The following is a 26,287-nucleotide window of genomic DNA, read 5'->3' as shown; positions in this document are numbered from 1 at the left end:
CCATCAGGTTTGTCTCCTTCCTGTTCCCAGTGGAAAAACCACGCAAATATGAAGCAAAAGGGGCAACAAGCTTTCAGGGTCTGCTGGTCACAGCACTGCACAGGTGCCCAGAACATCAACAGAAACCAATGGTTTCTGTAGCAGAGAAGGCTCCAGGAGACCTCTCAGGACAGACTTTTGAGCAGGGCCTGTTGTGACAGGACAAGGGAGAATGGTTTGAACTCAAAGAGGGAGATTCAGACTGGAGAGAAGGAAAGATGTTTGACACTGAGGGTAGTGAGAGCCTGGCCCAGGTTGCCCAGAGAGGTGGCAGAAGCTTCTCATTCCAGAAGGCAGGAACACCAAAGACTTGCATACCAGGCACTTGTTTAATATGTTCACAACTCAATTTTATTAATTTAAAACAAAACTAATGAAGAATTCTGTACACAACCGTGGACACAACACACTTTCTGTACAAGAAGGCCCAGATAAACTGTTTGTTTTTTTCAGTCCATGAGTGACTAAAAATTGGAAAGAGGCAAAAAAAACCCCAAAATGTGAAACAAACAAACAAACCCCCCCAAACCCCCAAAAAACCCCACCACCCACCAAACTAAGAAGAAAACAAAAGAGAGGAAAACCAACCCCCACCCCATCACTGTCTACTTTGCTTTGGGCAAAAGGGGCTGAATTGCAGCCTCAGTCTAAAACATCCCCACAACATGCTTGCTGCGGGAAGCCAGCACTCCAGCGGGGGAAGCAAAGCACATGTGCAAGGCTTGGCAGCACAGATTGCTCTGCTGGTCACAAAGCACTCCACAAACACCGAGTTCTAGCAGCAACACGACTCCTCCAGTGGCAAAGGGTGTTGGTGTGCAGCTACACTGGAGCTCTGCAGCACTGCAGGAGGCTGTTGTAGGCTGGTTCTGTCAGCAGAAAACAAAAGCTGGAAGATGAACCAGCAAAGCCAAGACTTGTTTGAACAGAGTTAAATTGGGCAGAGGGAACGGAGAACATTGAAGCCAGTCTAGCAGGCTGGCTGGCCAAGTGGCTTATAGCCCTCAAGGTTAGAAAAGTCAAAAGTCACAGAAAGAGTCTCGGTTTCTCCTGTGAATGGGAAAAGACAAAGACAAATTGTAACCCCTTGGTGATAACTATTTCACTGTTTCCATTGCCAGCAATGGAGGTAGTATCTTAGCAACAAATGACTCCTGGTGGAGGAAGAGCAAGGAACGTCAGTGTGCACAAAGAATATTCTTGTTCAATCGCTCCAGAACATTCTCATCTCCAACAACAGCAATGAGTAATTCCCTTCATCTTTTAGATAAGACAAAAACTATTTGGTACCAAGATTCCATTTTAGAATACATAGAATACACCAGGTTGGAAGAGACCTTCAAGATCACCGCGTGCAACCCATCAACCAATCCAGCACCACCCAAACAACTAACCCACGGCACCAAGCACCCCATCAAGTCTTCTCCTGAAAACCTCCAGTGATGGCGACTCCACCACCTCCCCAGGCAGCCCATTCCAATGTGCAATCACTCTTTCTGTATAGAACTTCTTCCTGACATCCAGCCTGAACCTCCCCTGGCGCAGCCTGAGACTGTGTCCTCTTGTTCTGGTACTGCTTGCCTGGGAGAAGAGACCAACATCCGTCTGTCTACAACCTCCCTTCAGGTAGTTGTAGAGAGTAATAAGGTCACCCCTGAGTCTCCTCTTCTCCAGGCTAAGCAACCCCAGCTCCCTCAGCCTCTCCTCGTAGGGCTTATGTTCCAAACCCCTCACCAACCTTGTTGCCCTTCTCTGGACACGCTCCAGCAAGTCAACCTCCTTCCTAAACTGAGGGGCCCAGAACTGGACACAGTACTCGAGGTGCGGCCTAACCAGTGCAGTGTACAGGGGCAGAATGACCTCCCTGCTCCTGCTGGCCACACTGTTCCTGATGCAGGCCAGGATGCCCTTGGCCCTCCTGGCTGCCTGGGCACACTGCAGGCTCATGTTCAGTCTACCGTCAACCAGCACCCCCAGGTCCCTCTCAGCCTGACTGCTCTCCAGCCACTCTGACCCCAGCCTGTAGCTCTGCATGGGGTTGCTGTGGCCGATGTGCAGTTTTTAAGTCACCTCTCAAAACACCTTTGTGTTCTTTCTTTCTTTGGAATGAGTCCAATTCATTTCTCAATACTCTTTAAAAAAGGGGTTGTTGTGGTAACTTTAAAGAGGAAACAGAAGACAGCAAAGGACTCTTCTTCAGCTGTGTTTTATCTGTATTTCCTTCATGGCGGGGGGAAGAAATCAGTATTTTCATAATCAGAGTAGGCGAGAGACGAAAGAGGCAGAGAAACAGCTGAGAAGAACCAACCCCAATTCATATTGACACTTGACATCCATGCTTTTGGTCTTGACAAATTGCTCTAAACCCATTATCTACATATTTATACCCAAGGTGTGGGTAAGAGTCAGCACAGCAGCTGTGCAGATGCGGCCTCACTCTTTCACCGTCAAGGCAGTGCTGCCTGTCAGCAGCATTTACCTTAGCAATATGTAAAAGAATCATTCATTATTACAAATTTACACAAAAAATTCTTCCTGTACACGATTGTCTCAGTGATGTACCTATCAGCTTAAATTAGACATATTTTAAACTACTCTGCAATGTGCTAAAATCAAAAGTAGTTGCTGTACCATGAGGCAAAGGCTTACAATAGCCTTCACTCCTCTTACACATATCCTCAGTTCTATGATGTCAAAATACAGTCTGTTCATAAATAAAATGTACAGAGTACCCTGGGTATGAGAAAACAAAAAAGTAAACATTCTTTACAGAACAATTACTCTCAGTCTTCATTGTGCAATCAAGTTTGCTGTCTTGAAGAGATGGTCTGAATTACACTGAAGAGCCCAGAAACTACAAAGCACTCACAGGTCCCTTTTTCTTCTTCACAGGTATGAACCTTCGGCTTCCTTCTTTCCCCCCCCTCCATTGCCCTGTGGTGGCAGCCAGGGTAAGGATGAGTTCTTCCCACATCCTCACAGCTCCTTGTTGTCGTGGGGCTCAGGGAGCCAACAGCTGCCGGAGACAAGGATGAGCTCCTCCGCCCACTGCACGGGCAGGGGTTCAGACCGACTGCAGCTGCACCTCAGGATGCTGGAATCACAACGTTCTGCAGCCCCGTGCTGACACAAGACACAGGCAGCCTGGCCACGGGCAGGAGGAGGCTCTGAGGTTTCCAAGTGCTGCTGAGCTGCTACAAGTACTCCAGTTCCAAGGCATGGTGCAGGGCCATAAGGTCAGAGTGGCTCGAGATCCTCCAAAATGGCATTGCATGCTGTGAACAGCACAGACAACAGGTGAACACAGCCCCCAGCATGCTCTGTCCAGACCCCGCTACCTTCAGAAGTATTAAATACATTACAGCATCTACTGTTTCTGCATCTTCAATCCAGACTTCAGTTGCATTGCTCTACTAGCAATGGGAACCAGATGCAGTGAGCTCACTCAGTACCAAGTCTATGTCCCAGTGTCTTCCTCTTTCACTACACAGTCTGTACTCTGCTTGCTGTCACCTCAGACACTGCTACTTTCCAGCTCAAACCTTTCCTAAAGGTTCATTTTTTGCACCATGTTCAGGAAATGAACCAGCAAGAAACCTCCTAATCATGCTGTCCAGAGCCTCCAAAAGCTCCTGTGCATCATCCTTGCTTTGGGCTGCAAGCTCTTCCAGCAGAACTGATGACACTGGGTAGGGCATGACAGGCACTGACTGGTGCTTCCAGCAGGTCTAGATGAGGTTTGCCAGCAGACTGCACTTGGCTGGTGGTGCTCAGCAGAGCTGTCTCCCTCCCCTTCCCCAGTAACGGCCTCGGCACATGGCGTGTCACACAGCCAGCAGCTGGAGCACCCAAAGCCCTGCCTGATACCACACAAGGTTCAGGTTCTGCTCAGTCAGACCCCAGGGATTCTTGCTAGGTGCCCACATGCAATATCGAGCCTTGGACTACTCTCAGCAGCTTGTGGTCAGATTTTAACCCCAAACTTCAAGTGGCCATTCTTTTGGCTAATCTTTATTTCCACTTTATTGCTGTCTGTGGCAGGAGCACAGCTCCATTTACTGTACCTAGCCATGGCAGTCAGGTGTGCAGTAGCTGTGGAGCCTTCCATGCCAACAAAGAGGTTCTGTAACCTCAGAATTATCATTATTTCCAGCTCTCCTGCACACAGGTCAGAAGAGCAGCAGCACCCTCCCAGACACAAAGCACACTCATACCAAAACCTTGCACCTGAGATCGGAGACAGATTTGAATAGAAAACTGATCGGTTTCTGTTGCTTTTTGCAGTATTTTTGTTGTGCTGCTGCCAGCTTTGCTAAGCAGCCGTAGTTACTTCCTACCCCAACCTGGCCAGCACAGTGTGACTGTGAGCTTAGAAGCCCTGGCACATTGCATACCCATTTATATTCCATTTACTGCTCCACCAATATTTATGCTTTCTCCTCCCAAATTCCCTCAGAGGCAATAGGACCATTTTGGAGACAAAGGAAGAAGCTAATGCTTCAGGCTCTCCTGAATCACCTCATGTAAAATCCAGCTCCTTGGTGCAGAGAGCCTCCTCCTTTGTCTCCTCTCACAAACTAGAAACCCTTTAGAGAATTTTCCCAAACAGAGTAACTCTGGAGCTGGGGTTTGCTGCCTTATGAGCTTTTCCTGACTGCATCTCCAAAGGCAAAGGCAGAAAGATGAGCTCAAACAAAACAAATGCAATGAAACAAACACCAACCCCAAACTGAAGGAAAATGGAAAGCAACTCCATGAATAGCACTGGGACATGGTGGCCATGACCCACAGGGCAACATCTCTGTACCAGCAACTGCCCTGAGCTCCCCTCTGCTCTTGCACCCTCTCTCATCTCCTAGGAAGCTGATCTGAAGCTTCTCTGGCACTGCTGTGGCAGATAATTTAATCCAGAGCACCTAATATGCTTTGAATCTAAAATGCCTTCCACCAAGGATACACAGAAGTATGGCACAAAGGAACTGCCTATACTGCTACTGTGTGCGACTGGAGAGGCTCTCTCTTATGCTTTTCTGAATCATGTTTCCTGTTGAAAAAAGGCACTGAATTAGATAATGTTACTGAAAGGACTCCTCCTGCATTACCATACACAGCAGCATTTCACCAGGCAGCAGAAAAGGAACAAAGAGAACAACTTTTTTTCCCTCCAATCCTAAATGCAGCTTTTAAAATGTAATCGCTTACAGCAGGGGAATGTTTCTTTGCAAAGATGAAAGGCATCTCTGAAGGACAAAGGAGCAAACTGCTCCCCTCATCCCACCACAGGATGCATGAAACTGAGACTCTGCAGAGGGCCAGGGTGAGCAGGGCACCCACCCATTTCCCTACTCTTTCTCCTATTGTCCCAGCAACCAATATTAGGCCTCGGTCCTCCAAGCCAAGATTTCCTATCTGCTGTGTCTAGGTGGGATGGCAAGACTGGGACCAGTGATGACTGCCCATCAGTGGGAAGGATCTGTACTTACTGTGTTCTAGGAAGCTTCTTATGGAGCTTAGTCTGCAATGGGGCTGGGGAAGCAGGGAGGGGGGTAATGGGGCTGTGTGTGAAATGTGGGGCTGTGGAAAAGTCAATGATTCCATTCTACCCAGAAGAAAGCAAAAAAATAAAGACATAGTCAAAGAGTATCCTCTGCTCAGATAACAGACCATGAGTGCAGGACAAGCCACAAGCAGTTACCTGAATGCAGAATCCAAAAGATGGATGCAGAAGAGAAATGGAATTTCTGCACACCTACTGCAGTCCTGCAGAGCTCTGAGGTTGGGCACAGGCTTCCTATGGTTGAGCAGCATCCTGCCTTTGATCAGCAAGAGTTGCCATTTTTTGCTTATATTCATAACATCCTATGTGGTATTTTGGGATGCCAATGAAAAATGACCTAACAGTTGTGGCCCATTTTCTGGCTCCTTTTTGCAAGACATCAAACACATGCAGCTAGTTAACATCTGGGGAAGAGGGAGGCACATCCTTGTCTACAGTTTTTATGCAGCTTTCTACTCAACGTGGTCACAACAGACTTCACAAAGCAAAGACACAAACCCAGATGCCAATGCCTGCTGTGCCAGGGCCAGGAAAAGGCAGGTTGGCTTGCAGGCTGCTGCAGTCACACACCCTGCCGAAGGGCCATTACCTTCTTCGCGCCTTGCTCCTCCTCGACGCCGTCCCCTATAACAACATACACCACTTTTCTTCCAAATCTTTGAATTATTCGCTCAAAACAACTTTCCTTTCCTGAAAGAAAAAGATCAAGCTACTCAGGATAGGTGGTGATGGGATGACATCATACAAATCCATTTTTAGCCTGGATCTAGAGCCTGTCCTCAGGAAGGGTATCAAGGCTGACTGCAGCTTTACTCCAGATACAGCAGCTGACAGGGAACCTTGAAATCTGCTCCTGGAGGTCCTGTCAAACACACACTGATGCAGACACAGAACTAGAGGTCCACAGCATCACCCTTCTGGTCTTCTGCTCTAATCCGAGACAGGTTTTGGGGGTAATTTTTCCAAGCAAGAGAATTCTCTGAGAGCTGTTTACAAGCCAGTATCCTGACAGGAGCAAATTAACTGAGTCTGAGCTGAAATTCTAGCTGTTTCACCACAGCCTCTGACAGGATTAATCACAGCTCCTGAAACAGCAGTATCCTCACTTAGGTCACCCAAAAGATTTAGATTTAAATGCCTGTAAGCCAATACATGGGGCAAGGTCCTCGATCCTTCACTGCACAGACCTAAGGAAATGGTCCCAGTGCTCCAGTCCTATGTGCAGGTACCAATACTGGGAAAGCTTCAGGTACTGGCACTGGAAGCCACAAAAAGTAAATGCTTATAACTGAGTTCTCTCACATGTGCCCATTCTGAGGTGCCCTCAGTCTGGTCATGCCTCATGCTTACCTGGGCATCTACAGCAACCTACAGGAAGAACCATGTTTTCCAAACCAGTTATTTCAGCTACAGGACAATGCCAGTGTGAGAACAAATGGGCTGGAAACTAAAACGTTTCTAGGCAGCAGAAAGGCCAAAATACTCAATCTCACCCTTCAGCAGTAGCACCAGGCATAAGAAACCTCCAACACAAACTGGGCTGGAAAGCTGCTTGTGAATTCTGGACTGTGTCGTGTTACAGACCGCTCATGATTTCCTGTGACAGCCAGGGACTGAGCGTGGCTCTCCAGGGCTCCCTTCTGTGCTGGCTGAAGTCACGAGCGAATGCAGACCCCCACGCTTTCATTAAAATAGGTATTTAAAGGACTAGAATTCAAGGATCCAATTTACTTCAAATTTCTGACATATGGGTGCCATAACATTTCTATCCAGGCAACAGTTTGAAATCTTTTATGGCAATGCTTTCAAATTTCTACATAAAACTCTCAGCCAAGCTTTCCAAAGAACAAAACCAAACAAAAATAACCATTTTTTCTCAGCCATTTGAGCTTCCTGCATTCTAGATACTTACAAACACATGAAAAAATTGTTTCATGCAGCTCCCAATTTTGAGGTAACCTGAGACAGGACAGATACGTCATAACCATGTTAAAAACTACAAGCACCATTGCCATCTGGTCTTCCATACTTCTGCATGCCCAGAATAACATCTTCAATATTGAACCAGAGAACAGAAAAACACACTTGCCCAGCTGAAGCTTGTTACATTCGGTATAAAAGGACTTAAACCATCACATTCTGCAGCAAAATATCCTTGCTTCTGGTAAATTGTTTACCAAAATTTGCTCCAGAGCCCATGCAAAAAAATGGAGCCAGGGCTTGTCTTTGCAGATTTTCTTGGAGACTTCGGCCTTCTGTACTTGGAGCCTACTAAAAAGCCTCTTCAACTGCTACAGAGCCTCACAGTTTTGAGAGCTGATGATGAAAAGCCAATGTATTTCCAACTAGCAGAGGCTGCATCAGCATTAATAGAGCTCTGTGAAGCTTTCTGTGCTGGATCATGACAAGCATTGGAAAAGTACTTCTCAGATGCTTCAGCAGGAGAAGTTTCTGGTGAGATCAGATATTACAAAGCCCTGAATTGGCTATAGTGAATGAATGTAAGAAATAAATACAGACCACCATGTCTTTTATTTAGAATTACCGCTTCAAATGTATCACAACTGTATAAAAATAGCTCACCTATTTTAGTTGCACTGTAAATATTCTCTATGGGAAATACAACCCCTAGTCCATACAACAAGACCTTGGCCAGAGCTGGAATTAGCTGAGTAGTTGTTACAAGAATGTTCACACAGTTTGTCCTGTAGAAAAGAAAAGACAGGCATTCTTTTTTTAGCAAAACAGAACAAGGAACATCTTATCCCTCCCCATTGGAACCCTGCCACATTGTGATTGCCACTTAGAAGGAAGAGAGATTTTTGCACCTTACAGGAGAGCAAGGTACAGCCAGACAAGAAAAGACAGGAGAAAAATGTTCTGCAGGTTCAGCATTTTGTCCATCAGAGCAGGGCAGACAGCCTCAAGTTTCCCAGCTATGCCATACTCCTCATACTCACCTTGAATGAATAAGGGTGAGTGCTTTCAGTGCAAGTGTTAACCAAGAATCTGTCAAAGCTTCAATTTCTGCTCTTAGCTGTAGCCAAGCCTCTCTTTTTGCTGGACCAAGAAGACCTGTGAAGTAGATAAGGGCATGTCTGCACCGAAACGAAGCAACCTTCTGTTGCTTCCCTTTGCTTTCATTAGCTCAGAGCCAGTTTTCCACACACTGCAAACTGAACGGCTCACCAAACACCTCCATGCTAAGAACAGAAACTCCTCATCTGTGCTAGACACTGCAGAGCCACTTGCCTCCAATGTTGTTCTTGTAGGTGTTGTAGATCTCCTTGACCCGTCGGTACCGGAAGGCCAACTTCCGCATCCAGTCCACGCCGCCGCGCACCCCTGTCGCCAGGCACAGGTTGGCGCTGGTGGCCGCCGCGGGGAAGCCGTCAGTCCCAAAGTTGTAGGTGCTGCTCAGAGGCAAGAGAGCCCCAGGTTAGCCACAGGCACCAGCTACTCATCTGGCTGGGCTACAAAGGCTGAGGCAGCTACAAGGAGAGCTGGCTGATGCCAGTGCCACAGCAGCTCCATGCTCCCCCAGAAAGGACCTCACAGAGCAAGGTCTCCTCTCACTTAGCTCTCTGTTACCTTAGATCCTGCCCGTTGTCATCTGACGACACGTCATCAATGTGAACCTGGTCACATTCCTAAAGCAACAGAAAGACTTGATCATTTTCTTGACCTTGCAAATCTCCAAGATAGAGCTACAAACCCTCTGCCCATTCTGCTCCTCAAGGGCCTTTCTGATGCTGGGAATCAGTAGATGGCAGTCTTGCTAAAACAACTCCTTCACCCACTCCTCCCGCTCGCTTTTAGGAATGAAAGCACACCATCATTAGCTGCCACTGCTAAACGGCCTTCCAAAAAACACATTTTTGTGTTTAGAAAGGAAAGTGGTTAGAAACAATTAGCATATGTGTTCCATAAATGCTCTTGTAGGCTTTCAGGTACCTTAAAACATCACACTGCTCAAAGCTGATCCGGGCAGTGCAGAAGTGTAACTGAAACCAGACATTTTTATAAATGTAACATATTAGAAAAATTAAACCTGATGCTAACCACCAATGAAATTATGACCTCTGATTGCTGTTGAGCCACACACCATCACAGCCTGAGGCCAGAGTTTCAGAGCAGCACAGACGAAAAATCTGTTCCTAGTTTGCCGTTCATTTAAGAGTTGTGAATTTCCTTCTCTCTTTGGTCTTAGAGCATGAAAGTAGCATGCAAAGATGATGAAAATCTGAACAGAAATAGCCAAATGAAACAGTGGCTTGTATGCAAACTATGACACTGCATTAAAAGTGAGATTTGCTCATCACTGAATTGTTTATCTGCCCAAGAAAATGAGAACACGACTAATTAACAAGTTCAACTTCTAGCAGGGAAACAAACCTCTAGCACTCTAGATCAGTCTCCATTCAATGCTTGCAACAATAATGGATTTCAACTATTTTAATAATTTCCTCCCCTCTCTCTCTCTCCCCATGTGAAGTCCTAAAATGAGCAGGAAAACATCACAATCCGTTATTTTTGTGTTACTGCTTTCCTCTCAACAAAAGTTTCTCTCTCCATGGATTTGTGAGGAAAGGAGGGAAGATAGAAGTGGAAAGAAACTCAAACCAGCTGTTGCCTAACAGAATTAAAATCATGACCCTCAACCCTTTTTCTGAAACATCTATTTTCCAGCCAACCCTCTCCCAGCAAGCAGCAAGCTCCAAGGAGGAAAAGACTTTGACCCTGTAACCTCCTCCTCCTCTCCTGAGGTCAACAACCTCAGATAAGAAAAAAGCTGCAGAAGTCTATTTGGCCTCACATGATGGCTGTAGATTCTAGGTTTTTTAAAAACACAGGTCTACTAAAAGCACCTCAAACTTTTCAAGTGCTTTGAAGAACCAGCTGTGGTCCTTTGCACTTGTACAGCACAGACTGACTCTCACTGTAACACCAATGTGTCTTACACAGAGGTGGCTTGCTCCGGAGAGAGAGGAGAGACAATGCTGCATTTGCTCGCATTTAGTCACCATAGAGCAAATTTCCTCCTCAGGCAGACTAAGTGTATTAGATGTACAGACAACCGAAGCTACAAGTGTGAACATATGTTTTCAGGCTTTGAAAATCAACTTGGCTTTAGAGAAAAACCAGAAGGTTCTTCAGCAGGTTATCAAATTCACAGAAATTAAGGGGGTTTGCTGAAAACTGCACTGTCTATCCAGATGCCTGTCAAGTTAACAATTCAAACGTGAACAGAGGGTGAGCTGATGAAGGGCCACACTCCTGAATCTGCAAGTCTCCCATTTTAGTTACCCTTCTGCTGCTCAGCGATGCCTCAAAGTCTCCACACAGAGAAAACCTAAGCTGGAGTTGTCAGCATCGCAGTGAAAATTATCCAAGTCAATAGCCTCCTCCCTCGGTACAGAAACTATGCATGACCACTGGGAAAAGCTGCTGGAGAAGAGGATCCAAAATAGAAATCTGGGGAAAATAAAGAGGTGTTTTTTGTAACCTCAAAACTACAGGAAGGACTTGGAGATCAGCTTCTCACAGGAGTGGCTGAAAGAAGGGAAAACTCAACAGGCTTCCAGATTTGGCTTCCTCAGGTCGGAGAGGCAGGAAAGATGACACCACATCATCTTACATCCCACAGTCAGAGCAGACCTGAGGACTTGGAATTTTAATTTACACTGGAAGAGCCTGGAACCATCATAAGTCCTGGAAAACCAGCCACTCTACCTGGTTGGTAGGTAGAAAGTGAGAACTGAAATGCTAGATTTCAAATTGAAATCATGGGATTGAAAGAAAGAGGGATTTGGGCATGCAAACCCCAGAAGTCTGGTTTGTTCCTCGAGTGGCAGGACGTGGCTTTAAGGCTAAATGTGAACTTTGAGTACCAGGTGTTTTTTCACTCTGAGCTGACCTAGACTTTGAGCTACTGAGTGATGGGTACATTTTTTGATCCCTGCACACAAGAAGGAAAACCACTCATTTAGCAAATGCTCTTTTAGCAGCAAAGTCATTTAGGAACGCCCTTCAAAGAAGCCAATTACCTCCCCACTGTTAATTAACTTGGTCCAACCTGCCTTCAGAACACCTTACATTTATTTTCACCTGCACACTGTGTGGAGCATTTTGTTTGTGAGCAAAGACTACCTGAGACCATGTCCAGCACCGACATATTCCACATCTTCACACAGCAGCTCACTCAATAAGCACCACAGGCACGGATAATGCTGAAACGGCGTTTGACACAGCCTAGCAAATAAAGGTGTACTTCCCAGCAAAGATACATTGAGATAAAACTACAAAGACTCAAGTACTTCCCAAAAGAGCTTCTGTGACAGGAGCCGACTTAGAGATCAACAGCCATTCAGAAAAAACAAACAACCCTGCTTTGTTTGCAGGCTCCACGTTTCAGACTTTCACACAGCTGTTTGACACTTCTACACTTTTCACAGCAATACAGCACCAGCATTTCCCCCTAACTTCTCCAGCGAAGGCCCTGTAGAAACACTATAAATAAATGTTCTTCATGCTGATGTATTTTATTAAGATAGAATTAGTTAGTAGTCAGCTCCAAAGCAGAACATTAACATTTTTTTTATTCTCTTTTAAACTAGGCTGAATTGGCAAAGGAGGAGCAAAACATCCTGTGCTCTGTGTACAAAGATCAAGCAGCAAGCTGTGTTTTGATCCTAAAGGTGTTGACCCTGCAACTTCGGTGTGTCCAGCTTGAAATCTTCATGAGGAACTACAAGTGATGGCATGTGTGCACTGAAGGTTTGGATTTCAGACAGGCTGAGGTGCAGCTCTGCACTTGGAGATCAGTCCCTGGAAAGCAAAATGCACTTGCTATAGTTCAGGGATAAAACATTCAGGAGGGAAAAGCATCTCAGAGTCTAAACCCTGTTCTCAACAGCTCTATCTAAACTGCACTGATTTCAATGAAGCCATTGCCAAAGTGCTGAGTGGGCTACTAAAATACACAGAACCTGAAGACTCATTTCTGTGTTCCCTTCCATCAGCTCTGCTCTGGGGCTTGAAGCAGCAACAGAAACGTGTGTGCAGGAGCTCTGTAAAACTGCTGCAATAGTGTGTGAAATGAAAATAAGTCTCCAGTGAAATGCACTAAGCCCAAGAAAAACAACAGTGAATAAGTAGATGAGCCTGGCCTCAGACTTGTACATGGAAATCTTGTGTCTTCTCCCTCCTCCATTCTGAAAGCATTTGCTAACTTTTCCTGCTAACTTTTCCTCCTCCTTTCGCCCCTCCCCATATGACCAGTCAAAAACTCCCAGAGATCCTCCACAGTCTCAGCTCTTAAAATGCCTGAGCCTACGTAATCTCCTGGAATCATTCCTTTAACTTAGCATCTTTATAAAGATTCATATTCAAAGCAGTAAGTTAGGGCAGTAATGTTCCGCAAATATTTATGTTGCTTTGCTCGTTCACCACTACCCATCAAGTTGTGCATTTCTGCCATAATGATATAAAATATGCCTCACTATTCAAGTTACTGTAGGAAAAAAATTATAATAATTAAAAGCAAGATTAAAGCTGTGCCAATACCAGTGGAGTGATGCACAGGCTAAGCATGCTGATCCTCCACCTGTGTGTTACAAGGCGAACATAACTCTGCTCACTTTGAATAACCACTGAGTGTCAGCTGAGTCTAGGGAAGTCTGCACCTTATGAAAGAGCCTAATGTGGATAATCATGGCCATAACCTCAGAGGATGAAGTACTACAGTCCCAAATCTGTTGATTACACATAAAACACATTCCCATATTTGGTTAATCCTCTTAATTTGCTGTGAGAAAACTAACACCATGCTGTCAAATAACTGTTTCAATAGCTTAGTCTATAAAGTCAAATGGCTGGGGGGGGTGGGGAATCACCCCAAACAAGCACCCTTCAGGGAAGCTATTTTCATTTTGCCCTGACATCAGCGTGCCCACAGAGGCGGCCTGGCAGCCAGCCAGCTCACAGGAATCAGTTGCTGGGGTTCTCTGCTCCTCTCAGATCTGTCATTGCACAATTACTTCCACTACTTCCTTCTCCCTGCTGAACAGCAGAGCAATCTGGGCATGTGCATGTGAGAGCAGATCTGACAAAACAAACTAAAGCTGCAGTCCTTTGTAAATGTGATGGATGAGAAGATAACACCTTAACTGTTAATAAAAAATTATGCCTCTGGTGTCCACTGCTGTGGTTTCCATGTAGCTTTGACAGCAGCAGTGCCTCTGTTTATGTGTTTTGCAGCTATCAGCTCTATGCCATGGGAGGTAAATACCCCTTCCAGTGATCTACTCTGTCAATACCCATCACTTCTATAAGCCATCACATTCTGCTTCTTTGAGAACTGGAAGGTTACAGATTCCAAGTGACGAATGCATATGCCAAGGTAGTTTATGAATGACCATTTTTAATTATGAATTTATTCCTTTCTACATCTTTTTATTTACAGCTGTGATTATCTTCCTGCAAAATGGAAAGCAGAATGTTTCAACCAGTTTCTACCCTAATTTTAGAAGAATACCATGCAGGTCTCCCAGCACCAGTCAGCAGCAGCCATTAAACTTGACAAGACAGCAAAATCTTCAGTACGGGTGCAGGTTAGAGAGCTACCCCAGAGCAGCAGCACATCTATACCCGGTGTCTCCCTCTATGTGTATGTGTGGCCTGTGCCACATGGTCCTGCTTAACACACAAACCCTTTTCTGGCAGAGGCAGCAAGGGCTGAGCACTGAATGTCCTGGCCATGGCTGGGCGCAGCACAGCCCCTGTGAACAGGCTGCAGTGGTGGTTCGCAGGCTCCCCGCGCTGGCACCCAGCTGGCAGGACCTGTCATCTCCGTCTAGCCTGCACTTTGTGACCCTAACATTTTCTCTTCTTTCCCACCACAATCATTCGGCACTGAAGAAAAAAGGTGCAGATTACCTGTGGGTCAGGCACAGGATATGAAGAACAAAGAGAGTTCTTGAACTCCACTTCATTCTTTCTGACAATTTGTGGATGAACAGTCAAAGAATTAAATCAGGCTGTGCAGGCTTTTCCAAACACTGCCACTTTAAACTTAAAAACTACAGACGGCAGCTTACAGTGTTAAGAACCAAAAAAAGACACACCACCAAAAGCCCCAAGCCCAACTTTCAACTGTTGAAATAGCACAGCAGAACAAATAAATAAATACAAGGCTATTACCTATATAAACTCTTTGCTATTATAAACAGGGAAGACGAAGAACCAAAATTCTTTAACAGATTTATTCTCAGGGCCAGTGACTCTGGAGTGCTCTCCTGCACCGAAGACAGAGCCCTTATAGAATACACCATGGATGCCATTCTTTGCTAATAGAAAACATGATTAAAATCCTGGTTTGCTTCCTCACACAAACAAGAGCATTTGGATTGAATCTGGCACTCCAAAAGCAAACAGTGTTTGTTCCAAAATAAATACAGATCTTATTCTGCAACTTGTGTTTATTGAAGTAGTTACACTAAAATCAAGGTTTACATTCTTGTTTCAGCTGCACCTTACAACTGGAAGAGCGAAATTTAAAGTAAAACATGACCTAAAGAAGTATCTATATAGCAACTCAGTCAGGACAGTTACCTCCCCACCACCACAGCAAGGCCTATTTTGCGAGCTCCTTTCAGCTCCTAACTGTCCTGAGGCAGCTACTGCAAGAACTGATCCTGTCTCAGTACACATTACTTGATAGATTGAAATCTCTCTATGGAAAAGGAAGAGCAAAAGGCAAACTGCTGCCTCTAGCAGAGGGTCAGCAGAGCTCCAGACAGACACAGTAAGGGCAGTCCTCCAGCCCCAGAGCTCTCTCCCTTACTTTAGTAGGTAGATGTGGTATGGGTTCCAGCTCAGACATGCTGCCTATCGCTCCATATGTGCTTCTTACAGTCCAGTTGTTCAGGCAAGACAAAACATAAAACTTCTATTTCACTTGAAGAAGTGGTTTGACAGCATCTCTAACAATAAGTTCCTGCTGCAACTCTGACAAAATCATTTGTTATTCTATTTCTGTATATTTTGCAGGAAAAGAGAAGGGAAGAGAATGTCAGAGTCTTACCCACAGAGAGAAACAGCTAAAAACCTCTCAAGCTTTCTGTTGAAGGAGTCTGTGTCACTCCTGGGAAGGACAGTGTTAAGTTCAAAATGTCAGATTCACTTTAAAGTTCAGCACTTCAGATGGTAAATACCTTCTTCTCAACATGATTCATCTTATCTGCAGATATGTACTTTTGTAAAAAGACAAAAAAATAAAATCTGTGAGTAATGAAAGCCAGAGAAAATAAAATACGAATGTGTTTAAAGAAGTAACAGAAGCCCTCAACCCGGTCAGCATGCCATGAATTGTTCCCAAAGGTATTAACTTGAAAGTCTGCTTCTAGGAACACCTATATTTTACTGAAACTATATACTAAAGGTTGTTCAAGCAGGTTTAAATTGTAAACAATTTCAAGACTAAATGTTTGACAAGGATGATTTTTCTATCAAAGCCAAAACCAGTTTCTTCTGTCTCAGAAAATGAGAGGGTCACGGGGAATGTTCACAAGATGTAAGCTCGCTCTCTCAGTCCCTCCAGACTGCCTCCTTTAAACGTCTGTGCCCTGCTGCTGCTGCTGATCTGCTAAATCCCTGTGTTTCAACGAAAGCTACAATGCCCTGGACTAGCAAGTCTCCCATCCTTCTCATTGTCTGCTAATGGGACATGACTGGGATTAAATCCTCTCTGATCACCTTGACAGTGCAGGCAGCCAAAACTTTGGCTGTGGGCAGCCTGTGCATAACATTTTGAATTGTGTTCCTCCCTTTTCTGTCCTTCCTCAACGCTGTGGGGCAGATGTTGACCCCATGTGCCAGCTCAGTGACAGAAGTAGGCCATGAGCTGAGGCACCATGGCCTTGCCCAGCTGGAACAGAAGACAACTACCTGCTTCATCGGAGCTTGGGGAAGGCAGCTAGAGAGGGGCAAGAGCTTTTGTGCCACCTCATAGCTTTATACCTAGAGAAAAGGAGGAAAGGGAAGTAGTGTTCAAGTGATGCTGTAAGCTTGGTAGGCTCCATGTGTTTCAGCTGAGCTCTATCTGACTGTCTGAGAAAAAGAAATCATGTAGGGCCTGTTTTCAGTGGCACCTAATATGAAGGTGCTCAACACTGTGTACATTTAAGGAAAGATGTTACATACTCAGTAAGTTGCCTAAGCCTACGGCAGTAACCTTCTCAAGTAAGCCAAGGAGGCATTTGCCCCACAGCAGCACTTTACATGAGGGCACCATGTGTGTCATATGGGTCAAAGCCTTTGGCTGGGTTTTGCACACACCAGCAAAGCCACAGCTCTGCCTATGAATGAAAACTTTGTTTTGCATTTCTGTTCTGTTTGCATTTACCTACAGTTACATGAGCAGTGTCATTTAGTCCCATGTTCATGAAGTGGAACTTCGTCAGCTTTCTGCAAGTCACCCATGGTTGCAGTATCAAGTAGATGAGAAACTATTTCCAGCCATTCCCTCATATACCTATCAGGGAAAATTTCTTACTGTGATTTGTATTTCCTTTCTTTTCTTCCCTTCCTTCCTGCAGTGAAACTGAGCTGTTCTTGGACTGCCACTGTGGAAAGCTAAATGCAAATAGATGGGCTCTGAATGTGTTAGGATAACTGCTGCGATGCCTGCTGGAAGGGAGGCCACGGCTGCTGATGGATTACAAAGGGAACTCTCCTACTCTTTATAGGACTTGAAGTACCTTAAAAGTTAGGTTTGCATCTACAAATAAATGCAGTGCTACTCTGTGTGACCAGGAATAAGCTCAGCCACCATCCTTACAGAATTTGGGGGTGGGAGGGAGATCATTTCCTTGGCTCTACATGAAGTTTTGATTTCCCTGCAACCTCCCTGGGCAACCTGTTCCAGTGTCTCTTCCCCATGAGGGTGGTGAAAGCCTGGCACAGGTTGCCCAAGGAGGTGGTGGAAGCCTCATCCCTGGAGGTTTTGAAGGCCAGGCTGGATGTGGCTCTGAGCAACCTGCTCTAGTAGTGTGAGGTGTCCCTGCCCATGGCAAGGGGTTGGGACTGGATGATCTTTGAGGTCCCCTCTAACCCTGACAATTCTCTGATTACTTGTATCTCACCAGGACTAAGGCTAACTCAACAGTCTTTACTGCGATTTCTGTAAGTCTGATGGGCCAGAAATCTATTTTCAGGAAACTTCTACTAATCTCAAAAAACCCAAAACAAACCAAAACACCAGCAAAACATAAAGAAGTGACAAACAGAGAAGTGCTACTAAGAAATAATAAAACATAAATATTATAAATAATTAGAAGCAATATTGAAATCTAATCACAAGAGACCATTTTTCTCCTTTCTCCTGAACTATTTAAATTCATACCTACTGATACTGTATGTTACCTCAAGGACAATGGTACAACTTTGCAGTAATGCTACCTATTGGTGACTATTCATGCCCCTATTTGTATTCATGCTACCTATTTGTACCTATTCATGCCCCTGCAACTGGAAGCCAATAGGTCTCACTGGCTTTACGGCCGAGAGAAACAGGCGCTATCAAACGATCCACACAACCACAAGGTACTTGATTTGGAACAGCAGAACTGTGAGGAGCAAGAGTTACTGATTTACTGTTCTGATTTCTCCCTTACAATGGGTTACCCCATCAGTCTGTAAGCACAATTTGTCACCAACAACAGCCACAGCTCTCTGTAACTCCTTTCTGCCTTTCTTTCAGATCTGTTATCCCTGCTGAGAGAATCTGCTAAAGAAGAATTTTTCATACTGACACCAACTGTAGTCTTGCTGTGAATAACCACATTCCCATAAAAATCATTCCATCTATTGCAAAGTTGTTGGCAGACCACAGGAATAATAGTCAACTCAGGAAACCTTTTATCCCAGAATCACACAGCTTAACCCTTTGCATGGCCATATCAAGTTTATACAGAAAAGCTGTATTACCACACTGCTAATTCCACGTTGTAATCAAAGCATTCCATTGTTGGCAAGATTTTAATCTATTTTTTCATACTAGTCCTTTTTTAACTAAAAAGAAAAAAAAATGTTAAAAAATTATTTGGAATCACTCAGTCAGTATTTGGGTTTTTTGGTGATATACAAGATTGTATTTAAACCTCCAGACATGTTCTCAATACACAAAATAAGATTAGCACAGGTGCTCAAGTGTGGTTCTGAGTAGAAACTAAACATTGACAGCCACATAAAACTTTACAACTTTTTTCCCTCCCTATTTTTCCTGCCTTCCTAGGGGAAGGAAAGATGCATGAATTTACCAGATAATGGAACAATTAGGAAAAAAACCTGCCTGCTTTATGATTGTGTGTGACATGGTCTTTGCTTGGTTAAATACCACACTTGCAGAGGGTAGGTACAGGAAGACACATGAGTTTTGTTAGCAAGTTCTCTTGACAGCTGAGAGTCAGAGAGTGCCTGTGCTCAAAGCTCTGTCTGAATTTCTTGCAGTGACAGAAGAGGTGGTGCATGTCTTCACTGGCTCTTTTCACTCTGTTCATAAACCTCTATCGGCAGGTAATTCTGGCTTGATTCAGGCCATACTCACTTGGCCAAGGCCGTAAGGGCAGTTTTGGCCTCGTAAACACAACTTTGAGAAAGACATATACATTTATTTACCAGTAAATGCATTGAAATATTTGACTTTTTATTTTTAAACCTTTTAGAGAATGTTCCACATCCAGGTAACTGGAGTTCAGCTGCTGCCACAGCTGGCTCTGCCCTGGCAAAGGTAGGGCAGAGGCTTTTCCTCCAGCAATCCGCACTTTGTATCTGCAGTGCCACTGACGGAAAGACAAAGAGGAAAGCCTCCAACTGACCAAATGATTTTCTGCAGTGCAGAAGGGGTCACTTGGTTAGATCCAGCTGATCCTTCTGGTGCAAACACATTCAGCTGAGCTCAGTAATTGTCAGCAGTCAGTGACCATGAAGAACTGTCACTTCCTGGCTGCAGGTAATGTTCTAAAAATGCCTCACTGCCCTGTTGCAAATGGGTAAGGATCTTGGAAAAAGCTAAACCCCAAATCCTCCATTCCTTTAATTCCTCAATGTTTCTCTTGTTAAACTTTCCATTTACATTTTCTAACCCCCTCATTAAACCCTCATACTTTAACAGCAGATGTTGAGATCACTTCAGTCCACTACAGAATCACCCAGCCTCTTGACCATATCTGAAGATGATTTATTACTGTTAACAGCAATCAAATTTTACTTTAAAATACAGAAGAATAAAAATGGCAATGCAACAAGTGAAGGGAATAATCCCTTTCCCCTTTCTTCAGAGTTTCATTAGACCACTGGAGTGGATGAAATTCAGATAGAGGCCTTATTGTAACCACACTGAAACAGTAGAAATCTCCTGAGACTGTGAAACTCAAACATTTTGGGAACCAGCTCTGAGCGCTGCTTTCGTGCTTTTAAAAGAAAATGAACGAAAGGCACTGCTCGATTTTTCTCCATGTAGCAGCATTTTAACAGAACTCCTACAATAAACCCCAGCACTAACAGCTCTGTGCACAATAGACCTGTATGCATATTTCCTTAGAACTTACACTACAATCACAGCACCCAGATGGCCATGAGCCGTACTACAGCTCTCAGGATACCGACAGCTTGTAAACAACATTTAGATTCAGGCCAAAATCAAACCCAGATTGTAGAAGCTGACAGAAACAACCTGGCACACAGATTGCTGAGATGCTTACACTGGGTTTCCAGTCTTTGAATTTACGAGAGGACAGGATAGAGAGCTGTAAGGAGGGATGTAAGGATGACGCTTAGCTTCACCTAGATGTCCCAAAATAAAAATACAACTTCAGAAGCTTAAATCTTCAGCCTGGATAATGCAAATCTGAGGTTTGTGGTTGAAGGTGGTACCCAAATAAACAAGGAGATCCTTTTTAAATAGGTGATTATTATGCTCTCATCAGTTCAACACCCTCCCCTCCAGCCCCCCCACCCCCTTTCTCTGAAAAAGTCTAGTGAGGAAAATAAATAGTTTGGCTCAAAGTGGCAGAATCAGCAAAAATAACCACATTACGTGAACAGAAAGGGTAGGCTGGGAAAGATATTTGAGTGCAAATTAATGTTGATCTTAGCTTGAATAACTTGCACCCTTCACCACTTGCAGCTGCACCAGGGACTCAACAGGCAGTATGAGATTTTACACATCCATCAGCTTCATCAGAGACCAAAACACAAAATCTGCTGCTCAGGAAAGCTACCTGAATTTGTGGAACTTCATAGATGTTTAGGTTATAAATGAATAATGATTTACTCAAGGAACTTACGAATAAATCCTAACTACAGTCCTGACACCTGTAGCAGCAGATGGACTTTTGTTCATTGGTATTTCAGAATATTTAGAGAAAATGTAAAAACTATTTTCTTCACATCAGCACCATGAAATATTAAAAAGCCAAATACAAACCTTTATACCCAAGAAAAAAAAAAATAAATCAATACCTTAGTTAACAGCAATATCAACTGCTTTTACCACAAGTATCAACTATCTACTATTTATTTGGCATCACTGTTCTATTATTTCAGACTTCTGGGACAATTTAAATAACCAGAACAGCCCATTCAAATCTGAAATGACACTTCTGGCACTTAAGAGGCCTTCAGAGTGACTTCCATCATGACCGAGTTCTGGAGCTAATGCACTGAGCCATGGAGCAGCACGTCGTGTCTGTGCTGAGGGCACAACTGCATTGGCTGAACAGTTCTGATACACATCAAGCACTCAAAAGCAGAAACTCAAAGGCAGGTGCTTACACGTGTCAGCAGTAGAACATAAGGCAGTGGTTTGAAATCTGCTAACAGGTCGATAGCAAACATGCAAAAGTGTACTGCAAACTTCCCAGTCTGCTGGGTTTCTTGCAGGGAAGGTTTCACCTCTTAATTTCCATGGGGCCTTAGCCAGGTTTTTAGGACTTCTGCAGTGTTTCATTATTGCTTATAGGGCTGCTGTCCAAGCACTGCCTCACAGCACTCTTCACACAGCCACTACTGTGCTACTTCTCAGAGCCTGCTGCTGCAGCACAGCACCAAGGGCTCTCTTGCAATCCAAGCTGCCCTTCCTGGGGTCTGTTAAGCCTGGAGAGAAGAAAGCTCTGGGGACAGCCCCCTGTGGCTTTCCACTGTATAAAAGGGGCTTACAAGAAAGCCAGGATGAGCTTTTTATAGCAAGGGCTGGAAGTGTAGGATGAGGGGTAACAGTTTTAAACTGAGAGTAAATTAGGTTAGATGCAAGAAGAATTCCTTACTGTGAGGGTGGTGAGACACTGCAACAGGTTGTGGATGCCCCATCCCTGGAAGTGTTTAAAATCAGAATGGACAAAGCTTTGAGCAATCTGATCTAGTGAAAGATGTTCTTGCTCGTAGCTAAGGGGGATGAACTAAATGACCTTTAAAAGTCCTTTGCAGTCCAATCCAGTCTATGATTCTATCAAAGCATGCTTACCCTCCTCTCAAGAGCTACATGCAAAATCTGAGCATCCCAAACAGAAGCCCCAGCACCAAATCACATGGAGCTTACAATTGCAGATACCTGAAACACTGCAATGACTGGTGATGACTGACACCCTTCTGCTCTGTTTTTTTATCCTATGGTTTTTAAGAAAAGAACGTTACTTGAAATGTATGCAGAGCTCAAACAAACAATTACGATTTACAACAATACTCCAAAAATCACCTGAAAACAAAGGAACAAATACCACGGAAAACCAGACAGGCTTTGGGCCTACTTGCAGGTTTTGACTCTTTGTTGTCTGATGCTGTTTGAATACACACATTTTCTAATTGTCAGCAGAGAAAACATTTGTGCCAGGATGTTCCTGAGGAGTGAAGCATCCAAGAGACCAAGCTGAAGCATTGTTAGAAAGCCAACTCCCACTGTACACGGTACCAGGTACCATGATCCCCAGTCCTGGCTGTCTCTTTTCTCTCTTGAGTACTTCATGACAGAAGTATCTGTAGACAAGGAGACCAAGGCACAGTGATTAGGAATTACAAAGCAGTGGCAACCACAGTCCTCGTTCTCCACTTTTGGGCTCTGCATGGCTGTGTCTCTGCAGCTCCCCAACTCCTGTCATCAACTTTGGGCCTCCATACAACTTAGTTAAGTTTAAATCCAGGCAGCATCATACCTGTGACACTTCCACAAGGTGTGAAAGAATACATGGTGGACTTCCACACTGCTAAGAGCAGCCAGCCTGCTCTCCCAGCTTGCTCTGGAGCTTGCTCAAAAGCCTGCACTTAAGGGCTGGCACACATCCAAACAGTTCACTTGTTAGATTACTCGACTCGAGGACCAGATGTGCTAAAATGTTTTCAGAAAGAGCAGCATTTTACCCTGCAGTGGTCACGGTTCTTTGAGATGTGCAGTAACCTGCACACAGTAAGTCTGCTGAAGATTATTATTCAATAATGTGCATTATCATAATGCCCGTGATCCCAAAGCATGCCCCCAAGTGCTACTGTGCCAGAAGTTACCAGTCAGACTCTGTGCCCTATTAAAGTATTGGCGTCTGAGGGGAAATAGTTTCCTTTTCTCCTCCAGATTAAAGAAACAGAACATATGGCTCTGTTGCTTCAAAGGCATTCCTACAGGTCACTGTGTGCTACACTGGGGACATCTCTGTGCATGGCCACTGGAGAACCTGGGAGGAAAGTCACTTAGTCTCCTGTGGTGCTACCAAGACCTACAAAGAAGAAAATTCTCAGGCTGATGAAAAGAAGAATGTATGTCCCTGTCATGAAGAAAAGTTTTCCTTGAGTCTCAGAAGTGATTTATATGGTGCATTTGTTTCCAGCAGCAGGGAGGCAGCCTATCTTCACCTGCAAGAATTGAAGATAGAGGCCCAAGAGGGACCAAGGCTGGAGGATGTCCCCTTCCTTAAGCCCGAGCTCTCACTACCATCTCCCTGGAGCAATCTCTGTAGTGCCTGGTGTCGCTACAGGAGGGATCACTGTCTGCTTTAGGGCAGTGCAGGCTTAGAGGTCCTTTGCAATTCTTTAGAGAACAGAAGGGCTCTGCATGCTCCGGGAGTCAGACACCCCAGTCACACTTGCACAGCAAAAGTCGCCCTGAGCTTGCAAAGGAAAATGAGCCTGGAGGGTTGATAAACGCTGATGGACCGTAACTGGGAGCTGCAAACCAGGGCAGGTTCATCCACACAGAAAATGTGCAGGGAGCCACCTACCAAGGGCAGTTCTCATAAAAAATACCTGGCAGTTAATTTTTCCCTGCTGACTTCTAATTCTGAATAAATCCAAGGTGGCAGTTAGAAACTTGTAGGAGTCCCTGGAAGGATTTATTGCTGTGTGGGTGAAGGGAAGAGGTCTACAGGGCAAACTGACCATGAGAGTGTGCAGGGATGATAAAACTGTTAATTCTGTGCTTTAAACTGTAAGGCAGGAGAGGCAGGTACATTCCCACATGTCAGTGTTTCTCTAGTACTCCAGCTCTATCAGGCAGGGTGGATAGGCAGCGGTCAGAGCCAAGCAGACAGCTGCTCTCCTGCAGCTCCTCAGCATGGGAGGGCAGGACAGAGGGCAAAGGTGCTGCCCGGGCTGAGACAGAGCCCCGCGGCCCCTGCCTGCCCTGGCCTTACTGATAGGGCTGCAGCGGGTGGGGACCACGCACAGCTCCAGAGGAGTCTGTGCAAGCCATCTGCTAATGCAGTGCCTTTGAGGGTCACTCAGCTGAAGCAACACAACCCCTGTCATCACAGCACAGTTCTGCAGCTCTGTTTGACACACAGAGACTGGGCTCTGAAATTTCATCGGGAACACCTTAATATGCACCCAGGTGGACTTTAAGAAAGAATCTACAGAGAAATTCACCAAGGTTGGCATTATTAATTGCTAGAAAATAGCTTACAGGTCTAATGAGATGGTATCATGTTGGAATGAAAGGTTTGCAAAGCACTGAACTAGCTTTTTAAACTAAGACGGTCATAATCCTTCACTACCAGCAATTGCTTAACATATTCTGTTCTAATATTTACCTGATAGGCCAAAGAAATGAATAAACTAATCTCTTTAAGAGGGTCAGTACAAATATGTAAGTATAAGCAGTATCTCAAGATGTAGATAAGCAGATGTCACATTTCTGTCCTCTCATCAAACTGCTAATTCTCCTGAAACACATAATACGTGTAATTGCTCCATACATACCATTAAAATATTATGCCTCATTATCCCTATCACAACATAATCAGCGTGCAAAATCACACATTCTTTTCTAATGACATAGCTCTGATTCTCCTGAGAACACTAAATCAAGGTAGTTACTGCCTCCTGCACACAATTAAAATTCTACTATTGAGCAGGAGGTATTTAAATGAAAATTTTCAGTGCTGAAAACCTAAACTTCCTATTCTGATGTCCAAATGCAGAGTTTGGAATCCAGATCTGTATAACTGCAATAATTTCTACTAGTTTGCCTTTCATACTTCGACAATTTCATTATGAGATGACTACAAATGCAAGAAAACACTGTTTATGGTGGTATTTTGATCAAGCTATGCATCAGTAAAGGTTAACACTTTCAATATGCTCAACAACTTGTCATACCCCTTTTAAAATGATGGTTAAGAAGTGGTCGCTCAAGATCCAAAATTATTTGCTACTCTATCGCTTTGGAATTACCTACTCCAAATAAACCTCTGCAAAGCGATGGAATTATCCAGCTCTTACTTTTTCCCAAGTCAATAAACTAAGAACCTACTACAAACTGAGGATGCAGTAACTAATTGTAAAACCTAAGTGCTGCTCACCTCACTCAAACGCAGAATACTGACTTCAGAGACAGACACTGAGATCTGACTGAATGCTTTCAGTGATTTGGAAAAATGGCAATTACAAACACCAGGATTATTACTATCCCATAAAGAGCAACACAGAAGAAATTAGATGATTCATTTACCTGGCTGTGTCCCCTACTAGATTAGGCTGGGTAAACCAGTTTGCAGCTGACATGTGCTGGCTTTGAGTCACTTTATGTAGCCCAAAAAATTACTCTGGTGTTTAGAATTTAACTTAGCAACATTAAATAAATCTGTTTTGAAAAGGCAGTTAGGTCACACAAATCAAGCAGTGCTGCAAAGATTACTGCTGCAACTCTGCCCTTGGCTTTCAAAATGTTAAGTCAGTCTCCAGAAGTTTATAAGGAGACAAAATACTTTCCCACTAACTGAGGTGGCCAGAATGCCGTTCTGATCAGAGCTCTCTGAAGCACGTCAGATGAAAAGACAACTTCTATTAAAGAACATTAACTTGTGGTATCTGCAAAAATGTGCATCTCATGCCAAAGTTGTGACAGAGGATTGCCTGCCTGTTGACTCAGCCTCTCTGTATGCCAGGAAGGGTTCCCTCTGAACCTGGGTGAGCAGGAGAGCATCAGCTTCCAGCTTCCCAGTTTGTGTTATGCCTAGACCCACAGACAGTCTACACAGACAGTCTACCCTGTGAGCTGGACATGTCCCAAACCCAGCCCTGCATGTCTTCACACTGTTTCTGGGCAAGGATGCCCAAAGCCCTGTGGCCTGCTGGCAGCATTGCCCACAAAATGCTTGGTTCCTACAGCCCAGATGCTTGTGCACATGAACTGAAAAGCTAAGGCCTCAG

The 26,287-nt window shown here is 44.4% G+C and overlaps 1 protein-coding gene across 5 annotated transcripts in view; it reads right to left on the bottom strand.

Annotated features, from left to right (window-relative positions):
- Positions 1-2,183: 2,183 nt before the first annotated feature.
- Positions 2,184-26,287, bottom strand: part of EYA1 (EYA transcriptional coactivator and phosphatase 1) — a 120,449-nt gene continuing 96,345 nt past the window's right edge. For 4 of the 5 annotated variants that reach the window (XM_054178827.1, XM_054178834.1, XM_054178840.1 and 1 more), the window contains exons 14-15: positions 9,188-9,246; positions 8,808-9,009 (exon numbers count right to left, since the gene is read on the bottom strand). In XM_054178827.1, coding sequence (XP_054034802.1) covers positions 8,826-9,009; positions 9,188-9,246 — 243 coding nt within the window. In that variant the 3' untranslated portion in view covers positions 8,808-8,825. Of the gene's footprint in view, positions 3,315-6,185; positions 6,287-8,179; positions 8,302-8,556; positions 8,672-8,807; positions 9,010-9,187; positions 9,247-26,287 lie in introns of those variants that run through there. The other variant, XM_009904081.2, reaches the window with a different exon arrangement.

This window comes from Dryobates pubescens, chromosome 3, assembly GCF_014839835.1.
Source record: "Dryobates pubescens isolate bDryPub1 chromosome 3, bDryPub1.pri, whole genome shotgun sequence".
In the NCBI taxonomy this organism is placed as follows: domain Eukaryota; kingdom Metazoa; phylum Chordata; class Aves; order Piciformes; family Picidae; genus Dryobates; species Dryobates pubescens.
Note: the sequence above shows the minus strand (reverse complement) of the source record. Positions and strands in the feature narration are given on the sequence as shown.